Source organism: Gadus chalcogrammus, chromosome 6 (genome assembly GCF_026213295.1).
Source record: "Gadus chalcogrammus isolate NIFS_2021 chromosome 6, NIFS_Gcha_1.0, whole genome shotgun sequence".
In the NCBI taxonomy this organism is placed as follows: Eukaryota; Metazoa; Chordata; class Actinopteri; order Gadiformes; family Gadidae; genus Gadus; species Gadus chalcogrammus.
The window spans coordinates 22756332-22768824 of record NC_079417.1 but is presented as its reverse complement, the minus strand read 5'-3'; the positions used below and the strand labels follow the sequence as shown (position 1 = coordinate 22768824).

Genomic DNA, 12493 nt, shown 5'->3' with positions numbered 1-12493 from the left:
GGAGACTATACTCAAGATACACAAAGTGTAAAATGTATATCATGAATACGCAATGAAGGCAGGAATTTTGCCTTCATTATGTTCGTATCATTATTTGAAATTGTTTGCCGACAGCTAAATCAAACACTGGGTTTGTTATTGTCTTTGGAGCGGTTTGGTGGGGGGGACTGCGCTTAGTGTGGTGTGAGGTGGTGTGAGGCGAGGTATCTCTTCACATTTTACATTGTTTAAAACAATTACAACCAAAGTGGTGGATTCAGTGAGTTATACTGCAGAAGGTTTAATTTATAAACTCTGTGATGGTACTAACATATCTTCATTAGATGATATGCTTTACTAGCATATAGTGATGTAGTACAGGTTTCTAAAATTGGGCTATTAAATAATTGCCTTTTTGAAGTGATGTAGGAGTTGCATTCGATTGTGTTTATAGATTGGAAGTGTTTCCCTGGTGCCATGGGTAACGTAGTCCACCTGGGAGTTATTCTGTAGACACCAGTACTGACAAGTCTGTACCCCACCCATCAGACTGTAATGTGTTTGTAGCCGTTTCTATGTTCTCACTGTGTGTGTGTGTGTGTGTGTGTGTGTGTGTGTGTGTGTGTGTGTGTGTGTGTGTGTGTTTGTGTTTGTTGCATAGGTGGGTATAACATGTAATCTCAGTTGAGAATTTTGTGAGTGTGTTCAAACCGCGAGACAAGATATTTCCTATTACTCTTGGGAGCCAATTAAAGCCTTAAAAAAAAAAAAATGGTGTGGACACACACACACACACACACACACACACACACACACACACACACACACACACACACACACACACACACACACACACACACACACACACACACACACACACACACACACAGTGCTAACCCAATGTCTCTCCCATCAGGCGGTACAGACATTGTGTCGTGTTTCATGGGTCAGAACCCCAGCGTCCCGGTGTACCGCGGTGAGATCCAGTCCAGGAACCTTGGCATGGCAGTGGAGGCCTGGAGCTCTGAAGGTACTGTGTGTGTGTGTGTGTGTGTGTGTGTGTGTGTGTGTGTGTGTGTGTGTGTGTGTGTGTGTGTGTGTGTGTGTGTGTGAGAGTGAGAGTGAGAGTGTGAGTGTGAGTGTGAGTGTGAGTGTGAGTGTGATTCCTCTGAGCGAATGTTGCAAGATGAAGCACGAAATACGCACTTGGCCCAAATAAACATTAAGAAGGCATTCTGCAGAGGAAGGGCACTGGAGACTGCAGGTGTACCAACAATCTGTTGTTCAGTACAAAGACTTTAAAACGACCCTATTCTGTGTGTGTGTGTGTGTGTGTGTGTGTGTGTGTGTGTGTGTGTGTGTGTGTGTGTGTGTGTGTGTGTGTGTGTGTGTGTGTGTGTGTGTGTGTGTGTGTGTGTGTGTGTGTGCAGGTAAGCCAGTGTGGGGGGAGAGTGGGGAGCTGGTGTGTCTGAAGCCCCTCCCCTGCCAGCCCACACACTTCTGGAATGACGACAGCGGCGCAAAGTACCACAAAGCCTACTTCTCTACATACCCAGGTACACACGCACACACACACAGAATATGTTAGTTCTAAATAACAGCGCTCACATCACACGCACACATGCGGTTTGATGATCCCACCCTTGACATGTACTGTGTGTGTCTGTGTGTCCAGGTGTGTGGGCCCATGGGGACTACTGCCAGATCAACCCTAAGACCGGAGGCCTTGTCATGCTGGGGAGAAGGTAAGCTCATTCATTGTTTAAAGGGGTGATGTCATGCCACCATGTGTGAGTGTGATTAGCATTACCAGCCGTTTGAAAATCTGCCTTTTCCTGTGTTTTAGTGACATCACAAGTGGGAGTGTCCACCTAGATGTATGATGGATAGATGGGCAACATTTGCTATAGTCCACTAGACAGACCAGTTGACTGATCAATACAGCATACACCTAACGGCCTGATGTATGGGTGTTTTATTGTTCGAAATTCTTTTTTTTTTCTTTTTAATTCTGTTTTTTACGGAATAGATTCTTTGATTTATTTGTTAAAATAACCATAATTTCTAGAAATTGAAGGCACAGCCTACGCACGCCGCCGACAAATCGCAGTCAATCTGCTTGGCTTATGTGTGATTTGACGCTACCTGCAGGTTATGATTGGTAGAATAATGTTTGCCAATTACAATATTTAGTTTTCCGCATAACTCTGCAATTCTTTCATGCAATCCAAATTATTTTGGAATTGTTTGATCATACACTAATAAAGACAATGTGTTTCAAATGTGCTGTCATTTGGACCTGTTGATATTTAAACGGAGACTTAAAATAAAAGTTTGAAAGCAGTTTGAAAACCTTTGACATCTGGGCGCACCAAAATTAAAATAATACCTAAAACCTTGAAAAGGTATACTCTGTGATTACCTAATAATAGAGGTATTGCATTGGGCTGTTTCAGAATGTGACAAACGAATGTCATCACCTGGAACCAATATGATCAAAACAACCAAAGTGATGGCAATAACCCGCTCTTCACACTGGCCTGAGTTTGATTGACTGTCTTGATATCACATTTTTTTCTACTCTTAACTTCTTTATCTTCGATACAATTTGCCTCACAGTACTGTTTCACCACATGTTTGTCTCACTGCTTTGCATTGGGACCATGCATCCGATTGCAGGTTATTTTATAATCCCTTTTCAATTAAATCCTCAACTCTGAACGTGTTCCTTCCCATGTTTGTCTCCTAGCGACGGGACCCTGAACCCCAACGGAGTGCGTTTTGGAAGTTCGGAGATCTACAACATTGGTGAGCATGCACGCTCCAAACTCATTATGCTTGATTTTATTACTTTTTACACACTAATGACAAATTATCAGATTTGAGACCCTTTCCGGACGCAGTCTTTCCTTGCAATATTCCGGAATATTTCCGGCATGGAGTCATGTGTGAATGGGAACAGGGATAGATAATCCAGGGATAGATACAGCGGCACTGCAAATCTGCCTGCTCAAGACCGAGTCTCATCAGCGTGTGTGTTGTGAATGAAAGCAGGAACATCGCTGGGAGAGGCACAAGAAGGGTTACGGTCGTCTGATGGGATACACTGTCACATGGAGCGAGGAAGCCAAGGACAAGACTCTGCTGATTACCTATTATAATCTGCGTCTGTCTATTTTAGCACGCCAATGCTTTTCAGGTGATGCGATAACTATAACAATACAGATTATTTTATGAGGATCGTCTGGACACTCACTGACTGATTCTGAAATAAAGGTGCTAGAGACTTTATACGCAAATGGATTGTGTTGCATCACCGCCAACTGCTAGACTGTTCTTTGGCCCGTCTATTCCAGCATTGCTGAGCCACGTGTAAAGGGCAGGAGACACAAATTTTACCCAACGTAGCTGAATGGGGAAATAGTTCAAATCCGTCATTTTGCTGGAAAGGTTATCCAAGCTATTAAGTGGTAACCATAAGTGAAAGAGGTCTCATACTGTCAAAACCACACCTTTATCCTTAACATCATAGGGAAGGAAGAGGAAATAAGTCTTCACATTAGCGTGCCATTATGGCTGGTTAATTCCTCCATGAGTCGTCTACCCCCACTGCCATTGGCTGATGCCCACTTGGAAGCAAGCCCAGGTCAGGGCCTCTATATCCTGTGCGTGTGTGTGTGTGTGTGTGTGTGTGTGTGTGTGTGTGTGCTCAATGAGGGGGTCTTTGGGGGATGGAGGTACATCTGTCATTTGGCAGATGTACCACCATACGTCCCCCCGTGCCCCCTCCTTCCTACCCCCCACACACACACACACATACACACATTCCCGGATGTGTTGAAACCTGCTGTGAGAGGGGCGTGGCTACTCCTGCTACCATGGAGACCACCGGATCCCGATGCGCTCCGACGGCCCCCTGCTTCGTTGGAGGGGTACGGCTCCTCAGCACAGGGCTTGTGGATCAACTGTACTCCATATGACACGGATGTAGACTCAGAGGGTGTCGATTTGCCTCCTACAGAGATGGTGGTCATTGTTGGTATGTTTGCATTTGTCTATTGCCAAAAGGCATCAATGTTCAGTACTCAATAAGCACCACCGAGCACCAAAGACCTTAAGAGGAGGTTCATGCCAGTGTCTCCCATGAGCAGCACAGGTTGGTCAGAGATGCCACTGGGGTCAGGGGGCACAGGAAACAATACATAAAGGGACAAACTCAAACTTATAAACTTTAGAGATGACAAATTGTTTTGTGAATTGTAGGATTAACTGCCAATATCTCGTTATATTTGTGATCTTCACATTGGCGGCCATTGTTCAACTGCAAATCGAAATGTAATCTGGGATGTTTCTTCTACCCCTACGCACTTCCCCAAACTGGGGCACGGTGTGCAAAACGGTGTGGCCGTGTTGGGTAACCGCTTTGACAATTGTAATTAACCCCGTCCTCTCTCTCTCTCTCCCCCCCCCCCCCCCCCTCAGTGGAGGCCTTCGAGGAGGTGTGTGACAGCCTGTGTGTCCCCCAGTACAACGCGGACGGGGAGGAGCGGGTCATCCTGTTCCTGAAGATGGCCCCCGGCGAGGCCTTCTGCCCGGCCCTCCAGCAGCGCATCAGGGGCCACATCCGGAGGGCCCTGTCGGCCCGCCACGTCCCCGCCCTGCTCCTGGAGACCAGGGACATACCGGTAGGACGCCTCTGGTGTTATTAGGGGCTCTCTGAAGGGTTCTATTTCATCCTTACTGACCGCCAGAGGCGGTGCATTAAGCACTGGATTTATCCGTCTCGCGCATGCGCAGTTCGAGTACCTATACCAACAAGGTCACATGTGACCCTCGTGACACCGGATTGGCTATATAGCCCGGTGTTGACAGAGGATCTGTTCCTTTCATCTTCTCGCAAAGACGCATGTAGTAGTACCGCTTGCGGATAGCGTATTCGCTTTTTGGAAAGGATCGCGCTCCAGACTGTGTGCAGCCTCGCGACCAAGGGTCGGAGCAACGGGTGAACTCGTCCTCCAGGGGCTGTTTGTCTGTACAGCGCTGAAAGGCTTCCTTTGAGTAGAAGCTTCCAAGTTTTGTTAGTAACACTTTTGTTAGAAGAATATATATATATATATAATCGTTCAGTCACTTACCGGTGAAGGCAGCGCTCTCGCGTCCTCTCCCGGCAACACTGGCTGCTACCAAATTTGTTTGGTAACACTTTTGTTTAAAAAAAAGAAAAAATAATTCCGGTCAGTCACTTACCGGTGAAGTCAGCGTTCTCGCGTCCTCTCCCTGTAACACTGTTGCGTATTTCTTTCGGTCACTTACCGGTGAAGGCAGCGCTCTCACGCCCTCTCCCTGTAACACTGTTGCGTATTTCTTTCGGTCACTTACCGGTGAAGTCAGCGTTCTCGCGTCCTCTCCTTGTAACACTGTTGCTTATTTCTTTCGGTCACTTACCGGTGAAGGCAGCGCTCTCGCGCCCTCTCCCTGTAACACTGTTGGGGTTTACTTTTCAGTCACTTACCGGTGAAGGCAGCGCTCTCGCACCCTCTCCCTGTAACACTTGTTTGTTTCTTTTCAGTCACTTACCGGTGAAGGCAGCGCTCTCGCGTCCTCTCCCGAGAACACTGCTGTATATTTGAGTGTGTAATTATTTTCAGTCACTTGCTGGTGAAGACTGCGCTCTCGCGTCCTCTCCCGGTAACACTTTCTTGGCTTTTCTTGAGTTAGTAGCTCACTGGTGAAGGCAGTGCTCCCTCTCCCAGTGTTCTGCTGATGGCTCATATGTGTGGCGCCTGTGTGGCCCTCCTTGAGCCTGATGATGGCCATGATCGCTGCCCCTCTTGCCTCGGCTTCGAGCATTTGAGGGAGGGCCTTACCGAGAGGGCCTGTATGAACTGCGGCTCCATGCCCTTGGCACTCAGGCTGGCTAGGCTCGCAGCGGTGGAACATCCGGCAGCCGTCGACCTTCCATCAATGCCGCCACTTCCTCCAGCTCAGCCCGGCCGTTCTTGGCGTCGGGGTAGAGCAGGGCCTCCCCCCAGGAAAAGGGCTAGGGACGAGCTAGCATCCAAGGTGGATCGCTTGTCGTCCGACATGGTGAGGATACAGGAACTCCTCCTGACCCTGCAACCTGGGGCAGGTGGCGCGGTGGCTGACATCCGGCCTGACCCTTCCTTGGGGGATGTGCCGGGCACGGACGATGTCCTGTCGCTGGCGGCATCGGCTAACCTCTTCAGTGAGGGTGTCACGGTGGAGGAAGCCTCAAACGCTTTTGGGGAGGCCTCCCGCTCCTCTGCTCAGAGCTCTGGGCACAGCACAGAGGGTAACCCCATCGGGGCCGTCATCCGTACGGCCCTGGCTCGCCTGGGGCTTGATGCTCCTCAGGCAGACTTGGCAGCCTAGCGCCTTTTTCAGGCGCAGCCCTGCCACAGCCCCTTTCTCTGTCCCTCCTTCGGAGGAGTATTTAAAGGAGCTGCACGTCTGCTGGAAGGATGCCAAGGCTCTCCCCCGTCCTTCTTCCAGTGCTCGGGCCTTGGCTGCCATGCGGGATCCAGCGCAGTATGGGTTGGGTCGCATGCCACCCGTTGAGCCCGCCATTGCCTCCCTCATTTTAACCCCCGATCAGGCCTTGCGGCCGGATGCCAGGTGTCCTCGGCCCCAGTGCAGGGTCACAGACGACCTGCTCTCGAAGGCCTATGACGCAGCAGCGCGTATAGGGGCGGATTGGCAATTCCCTCTCCCACCTAATGCTGGCGCTCTCGACCTCGCTGCAACAAGCTGCAGTTGAGCCGTCTACGCAGAACCTGAGCGATGCGTCCCTACAGGCCTTTGCCCTCATGTCCAGGGAATTGGGGCGTGTTATGTCCACCCTGGTCCAGACTCGCCGCCAAGTTTGGTTGGCTCAGTCGCCCCTGACGGAGGCATGCAGGAAGGCCCTCAGAGCCGTGCCAGTGGTACCGGGGGAGCTGTTTGGGTCAGCTGCCCTGGAGACGCTGGAGCGAGCTGCCCAAGCTAGGCAAACCAACCTGCAGCTGTCGGGTCTTCACAGGAGTGTGTCCGCTCCTGGCAGGCCTAGAGCCCCCCAGGCTGCCCCCCGGGGCCGCTACCAGCCACCACGCTCTTACCCAGCGCGAGATGAGGGCCTACGTAGGTCTCGGCGGCCCGCCCAGCAGCCCGCTGATAGCTTTCGCGCCCATCGCCCGGGCAGCCTCGGGCCGCGGAGCCTCACCGGTACCCCTCCAGAGCCGATAGAGGCCGGGGAGCCAGGCGCTAGGACCACAGGGCCGGTCGTCGGCTGTTTTTCCCAGCAGCAGATCAGTTACTGGGCTGCCTGTACTATAGACCCCTGGGTGGTTTCCACCTTAACCCGGGGGTACGAATTACAGTTCCGACGCCGGCCCCAGGCCTTCGGCCGGGTCAGGATGACAGTCGTCCGCGATCCAACGAAGGCCGCAGCTCTGGCCCAGGAGCTATCCGCCCTCCTGGCCAAGGGTGCGATCGAGCCAGTGGACCCTCAGTTACAACCCGGGGGGTTCTACTTGGCGTACTTTCTGGTAACCAAGAAAGACGGCGGATTCAGGCCCATTCTAGACCTAAGGGGCCTGAACACGTTTTTAAAAGTTTTACCATTCCACATGCTCACCTCCGCAAACACCCTGAGGGTAGTTGCCAGGGGGGAGTGGTTTACGACCATAGACCTGAAGGACGCCTATTTTCATGTGCCGGTTGCGCCACACCACAGGCGGTTCCTGAGGTTTGCCTATCGGGGCAGGCATTACCAATTCAGGGTACTTCCCTTCGGGCTTTCCCTCTCCCCGAGGGTTTTCACCAGGGTTGTGGCGGCAGCCCTCGCACCCCTGCAGACGCAGGGCATGAAGGTCCTGCCGTATCTGGACGACTGGCTGGTCTGTGCGCCCTCCAGGTCCCAGGTGGCCCAGGACACGGCCTGCTTGCTGTCGCACATCGCCCGGCTGGGCTTGACGGTGAACCAATCATAGAGTTGCCTGGACCCTTCCCAACGGGTTACCTATCTGGGGTTGGTCCAATGGGCGTGGTCCTGAGGCCAAGCTCTGCTGTCTCTGGTCAGTAGGGTGAGCGCTTCGATTCTTCGTGACGTTGTTGGTATTGGCCATCCAGTGCTTAATGCACCGCCTCTGGCGGTCAGTAAGGATGAAATAGAACGCAGAGTTCAAACGCAGTTACGTATGTAACTCCGGTTCTATGAATCCTGGATGAACGCCAGAGTTACAGGTCACTCAGAAGTCTCGTGTTTGCGAGAAGATTCTGGGAACAGATCCTCTGTCGACACCGGGCTATATAGCCAATCCGGGGTCACGAGGGTCACATGTGACCTTGTTGGTATAGGTACTCGAACTGCGCATGCGCGAGACGGATAAATCCAGTGCTGAATGCACCGCCTCTGGCGGTCATCCAGGATTCATAGAACCGGAGTTACATACGTAACTCTGCGTTTGAAGGATCAGCAAGGGACCCTGTTTGAGCTGGGGCCCCGCCCACCATCAATATTTAAGAAAGGCTTTTTGATTGGCTTTTGATTGAAACACACTATTACGTTGTTTGTTTGGGGCGGGGCTTTATTTGCTGCTATATGACTTGGGGGGGGGGGATGTTTGAATCACATGACCGTGTAACCCAAAACCTAATCCAAAATGTCTCCTAATGGGTAATAATGGGTTACTAATGTGTTTAACTCAAAGAGTCCACATTTACATCTTATCCTACTTTTTTTATTATTTATTTTGTGACTTTATTTCAAAATTGTAACCAGGATCAATCCAAAGCTAAACGATTTTACTATGATTACATCACTCTTCATGAGGAACAGGTTGTTTTAGGTTTTCTTTAATACATCGGAGATCAGTTGCTTTAATAAGCTGTCTGACTGGATTTGGCCGACGATTACTTCTGTTTTTCTGCTTCACGACTTGGGTTAGCTGTGATATCTCTTTGTGATATCTTAATTGCTTGATTTCACTTTTTAACCTGTATCCATCTTAAAGTAAACAACGCCCTTCCATTCATTTGTAGCAAATAGCACATTTTTTGAGTTTCCTCATAATAAAATCATTGTAGTCTGTGACGATGACAAAGAGTTGTGGTCTGGCTCCCAGTGCCCTCCTGGTCTCTCCTTGAAGGACAGAAACCCTCTTCCTGTGCTCCTTCTCAGGGGGTCTTCCTTGATGATAAGGGTTGAGCTTCTCCTAGTCTTTTTAAAGTCTATGTGGCTGTCGAATAAGATGGCCCGTGACCCCTGTATGGCCCTGACTGTGACTCAGGCCTTTACAAACCCATCGGGATAGTCCCGATCTGAGCCGCGGGCTGACTGTGTCCCTCCGTCTCCGCAGTACACCCTGAGTGGGAAGAAGGTGGAGGTGGCGGTGAAGCAGGTCCTGGCCGGCCGCGAGGTCACCCAGAGGGGGGCCTTCTCCAACCCCGACTCCCTGGACCTCTACAAGAACATTCCAGAGCTGCAGAACTACTGAAGGAGGAGGACGCAGGGGTCCCCTGGTCCAGAGCCCGCACCCCCAGACCACAGACGGGGACGGGGTCTGGGGGTACAATTCCAAAAGGAATATTTTTTTATTTCTACACTGGGAGAGACTTTTATTTGTTGACTGGATCTGCTGAGGCATACCCAACAACAAAACGATACATATTTTTATGCGATATGTTTGAAATAATAATGCATTCAATGTATGGATCAGGTGGAGAATTTTATGTTACTTGGTCTACAGCTTGCTGGCTCTCCGTGCTTGTGATCAAAACATTGTGCTTCGAATGAGTTCATAATGCAATCTGCACACAGAAGAAGAGAAGATAATTGATATCTAGTGAGCATCTTTTATTTTTAATTCATACAAACCAGTGGGCTCTCGAGTCCCAGTGCCCCCCTCCCCCCCTTCCTAATGGGACCAACAAAAACTTAGTGTGTAAGGTACATACACATTTCTGAAAGCCGTCGGCAAGCCTTAGCTTCCGCTGGTAATGCCACGTTGTGGTGAGTTAGTTTTTAATTTAGTCATTGTAGATTGTGCTACTAGTTATTCTATCTCACTAACTACTTCTGGTTTGTCCATAGCAGAACATTGTTCTGTTAGTTTTAAGTGCATCATGGTCTTGGTACTCAATTTAGATGTAGATCCGTACAGGTGTATTCATGTGAACCTCAAAAATACCTGTAACCTGAAGGTTACACTCCTCAGAGTGTCGAGGTGTCCCTGAGCAAGACCCCTCACCCTGACTGCTCCCGACGAGCTGGCTGTCGCCGTGTGTGGTTGACTCCGCCGTCGGTGTGTGAATGTGTGTATGAATGGTCGCCTTGGACAAAAGCGTCTAATGAATGCCCTGAATATAAATATAATAACTAAATCCTGAAACTGTTTCTGTGTGAATATTATGCCAACGCTTAGGAGAGAACAATTTTGCATGGTAACAAAAAATAAGTGGGACCACTGATTGAAAGGGAAGAACCAAAGACGTGGTTTCAATTCAACTGTGTGCATGTAAACATCTTGTTTTATTTGCCTAGCATGTGTTTCGGTCCGGTATTGACTTTAAAGTTTTTCTCAGTCGCTTTGGTACATTTCTCGAATCATCCTCAACATTTGCAAAACCGCTAATGTATTTCTCAAAACAATTCATACAAATAGCAAAACACCATGGATTTATTGCAAAAGCCAGTCTCTTGCTCAAAATCGTTAGTTCATCCCTCAAAAGTAAATATCTGTCAATGAACATGTCAGTGCCATCAGAATGACATGTCCTTGTGTCATTGTGTATGAATAAGACAGTCAAATTGCTTAGTCATGTTGTCAATATAACAGTGTACTCTGGAGGGATGTTTTGATGTAAACTTTGGCTAAAGTTTTGAAGACAATTATTGTAAATTGAAAGTTACACCTTAGTGTATGTGGGAGATTGATTGCAAGAGACTGGACAAGATTCACATTAACGCTTTGGCTGTCTGTACTGTAATCTGTTGACAGACTGTAAATTGTACATGCAATTAGGAATTACAGTGCAGTCTTCCTACACCTCCTGACGTTCCTGTCTGTTGGGCCACAAATTCTCATTCTCACGCAGCCTCACTCCTCTTCCTCTTCTTCTTCTCTCTGGCTGTTGAGCCCGTCCAATTCCTTGTCCTTCCATTGTCAGACAATGTAACATTGTGTTATGCACTGGTTGATCGTTGATTGATCTAACACTTCACACATTTCTTTTTTTTAGAGAGTCAAGATTCACCTGGTAGCAATTTACCAATTCAGGACCGATTTAGAAAAAAAGTCTAATGGAAATGTATAGAAATATTCTTGACATATTATGACAACTTGTTCTACCATTTTGCATGTGAAGACTTATGCAATGAAATAATGCCTAAATATTTTGGGGGTGAGACCCATTACACTACATTTTGATCTACATGACATAAGCAATTGATAATGTAGGAAAGAGCAGAGAATTGTACATAATCATTTGCATGAATGTACCAAAGCATTTGCAGCTTGTTCAAATGAATGAGAAACTGCTTTTTTGTTCTGCACAAGTGACACAATGATGTGAAGATTGAGCAGGTCGTTTTGAGAATTTCAATTCTGATAAGCGACTGAGAAAAACTTTAACTGTTCTGATCTAATCATTGTTAAGAATGCATCGACTGTGTGGCCAGTAACAGTAGCTTATCTGTAATTTGTTGGATGCTGGTGATACAAGGCTGAGTGTTCTTGCAGTTGCCGCATATGATTAATATGCTTTACATTTGGTTATTTTATGGATATCAAAGGGCGCTGGCTCCCTTTGCTGTTCTCTAATGTAGCTTTCATTCACCACGGCGAGCATTTCTGCAATCGGGAAGAATTCTGACATCCCTTTGTAGCTTATTGAGTTTCATAGAAAAACTATAATAATCACAAGCAGAATTGTGAAGAATCTGAAGTTATGTTTTGTCCGCAGCCATTCTTCATCTCAGAAATAAGACGTTACAGGCTGTCAATCGTCAGGGTTGTAAGTCGTGCACGTTCTAACGGTCGCATGAGCCTGGCCTGTACAATAGAAGACGGATGGCAGGACAAGGGGTGTACCATGAATACCAGGGCTCGCGCGCGTGTGCGCGTCTGCGTGAGGGGCCGCTGGCAGCGAGGACACGACGGTGGTGGAGGAGGGGAACGGGAAGCCACTCACTTTGATGGACGTCACCGCTTTATAAATGAGTCAATCGGATAACTGCCTAACCTTTCTGAAGTGTGAACGCTCGCTGTTGACACTCAGCCAATCTCCACCGCTCGCCGTTCAGGGCGACGTAAATAGTCCAAAAAAACATCCCAACATCTTCCCAATGTTTTTATTTGAAATCTATTTATTTGTCCTAACCTTCAGTCCAGCCAACGCTTCTGATGCCAGTTTTGAAAAAATTAACTTTTCTAAAAGGAGAAAAAGAAACACTTTTTGACTGTCAGATGGTACATCGACAGATGGAGAGAGCGATATGGAGAGAGAGGAGGAAGGT

The 12493-nt window shown here is 48.4% G+C and overlaps 1 protein-coding gene across 1 annotated transcript in view; it reads left to right on the top strand.

Annotated features, from left to right (window-relative positions):
* The window catches only part of aacs (acetoacetyl-CoA synthetase), a 39528-nt gene extending 28833 nt beyond the window's left edge, over positions 1–10695 (top strand). Inside the window, exons 15-20 of the mRNA XM_056592734.1 lie at positions 896–1009; positions 1410–1535; positions 1655–1724; positions 2729–2787; positions 4462–4664; positions 9336–10695. Of these exons, the coding sequence (XP_056448709.1) occupies positions 896–1009; positions 1410–1535; positions 1655–1724; positions 2729–2787; positions 4462–4664; positions 9336–9473 (710 nt within the window). The 3' untranslated portion in view covers positions 9474–10695. The remainder of the gene's footprint in view (positions 1–895; positions 1010–1409; positions 1536–1654; positions 1725–2728; positions 2788–4461; positions 4665–9335) is intronic.
* Positions 10696–12493: the final 1798 nt, after the last annotated feature.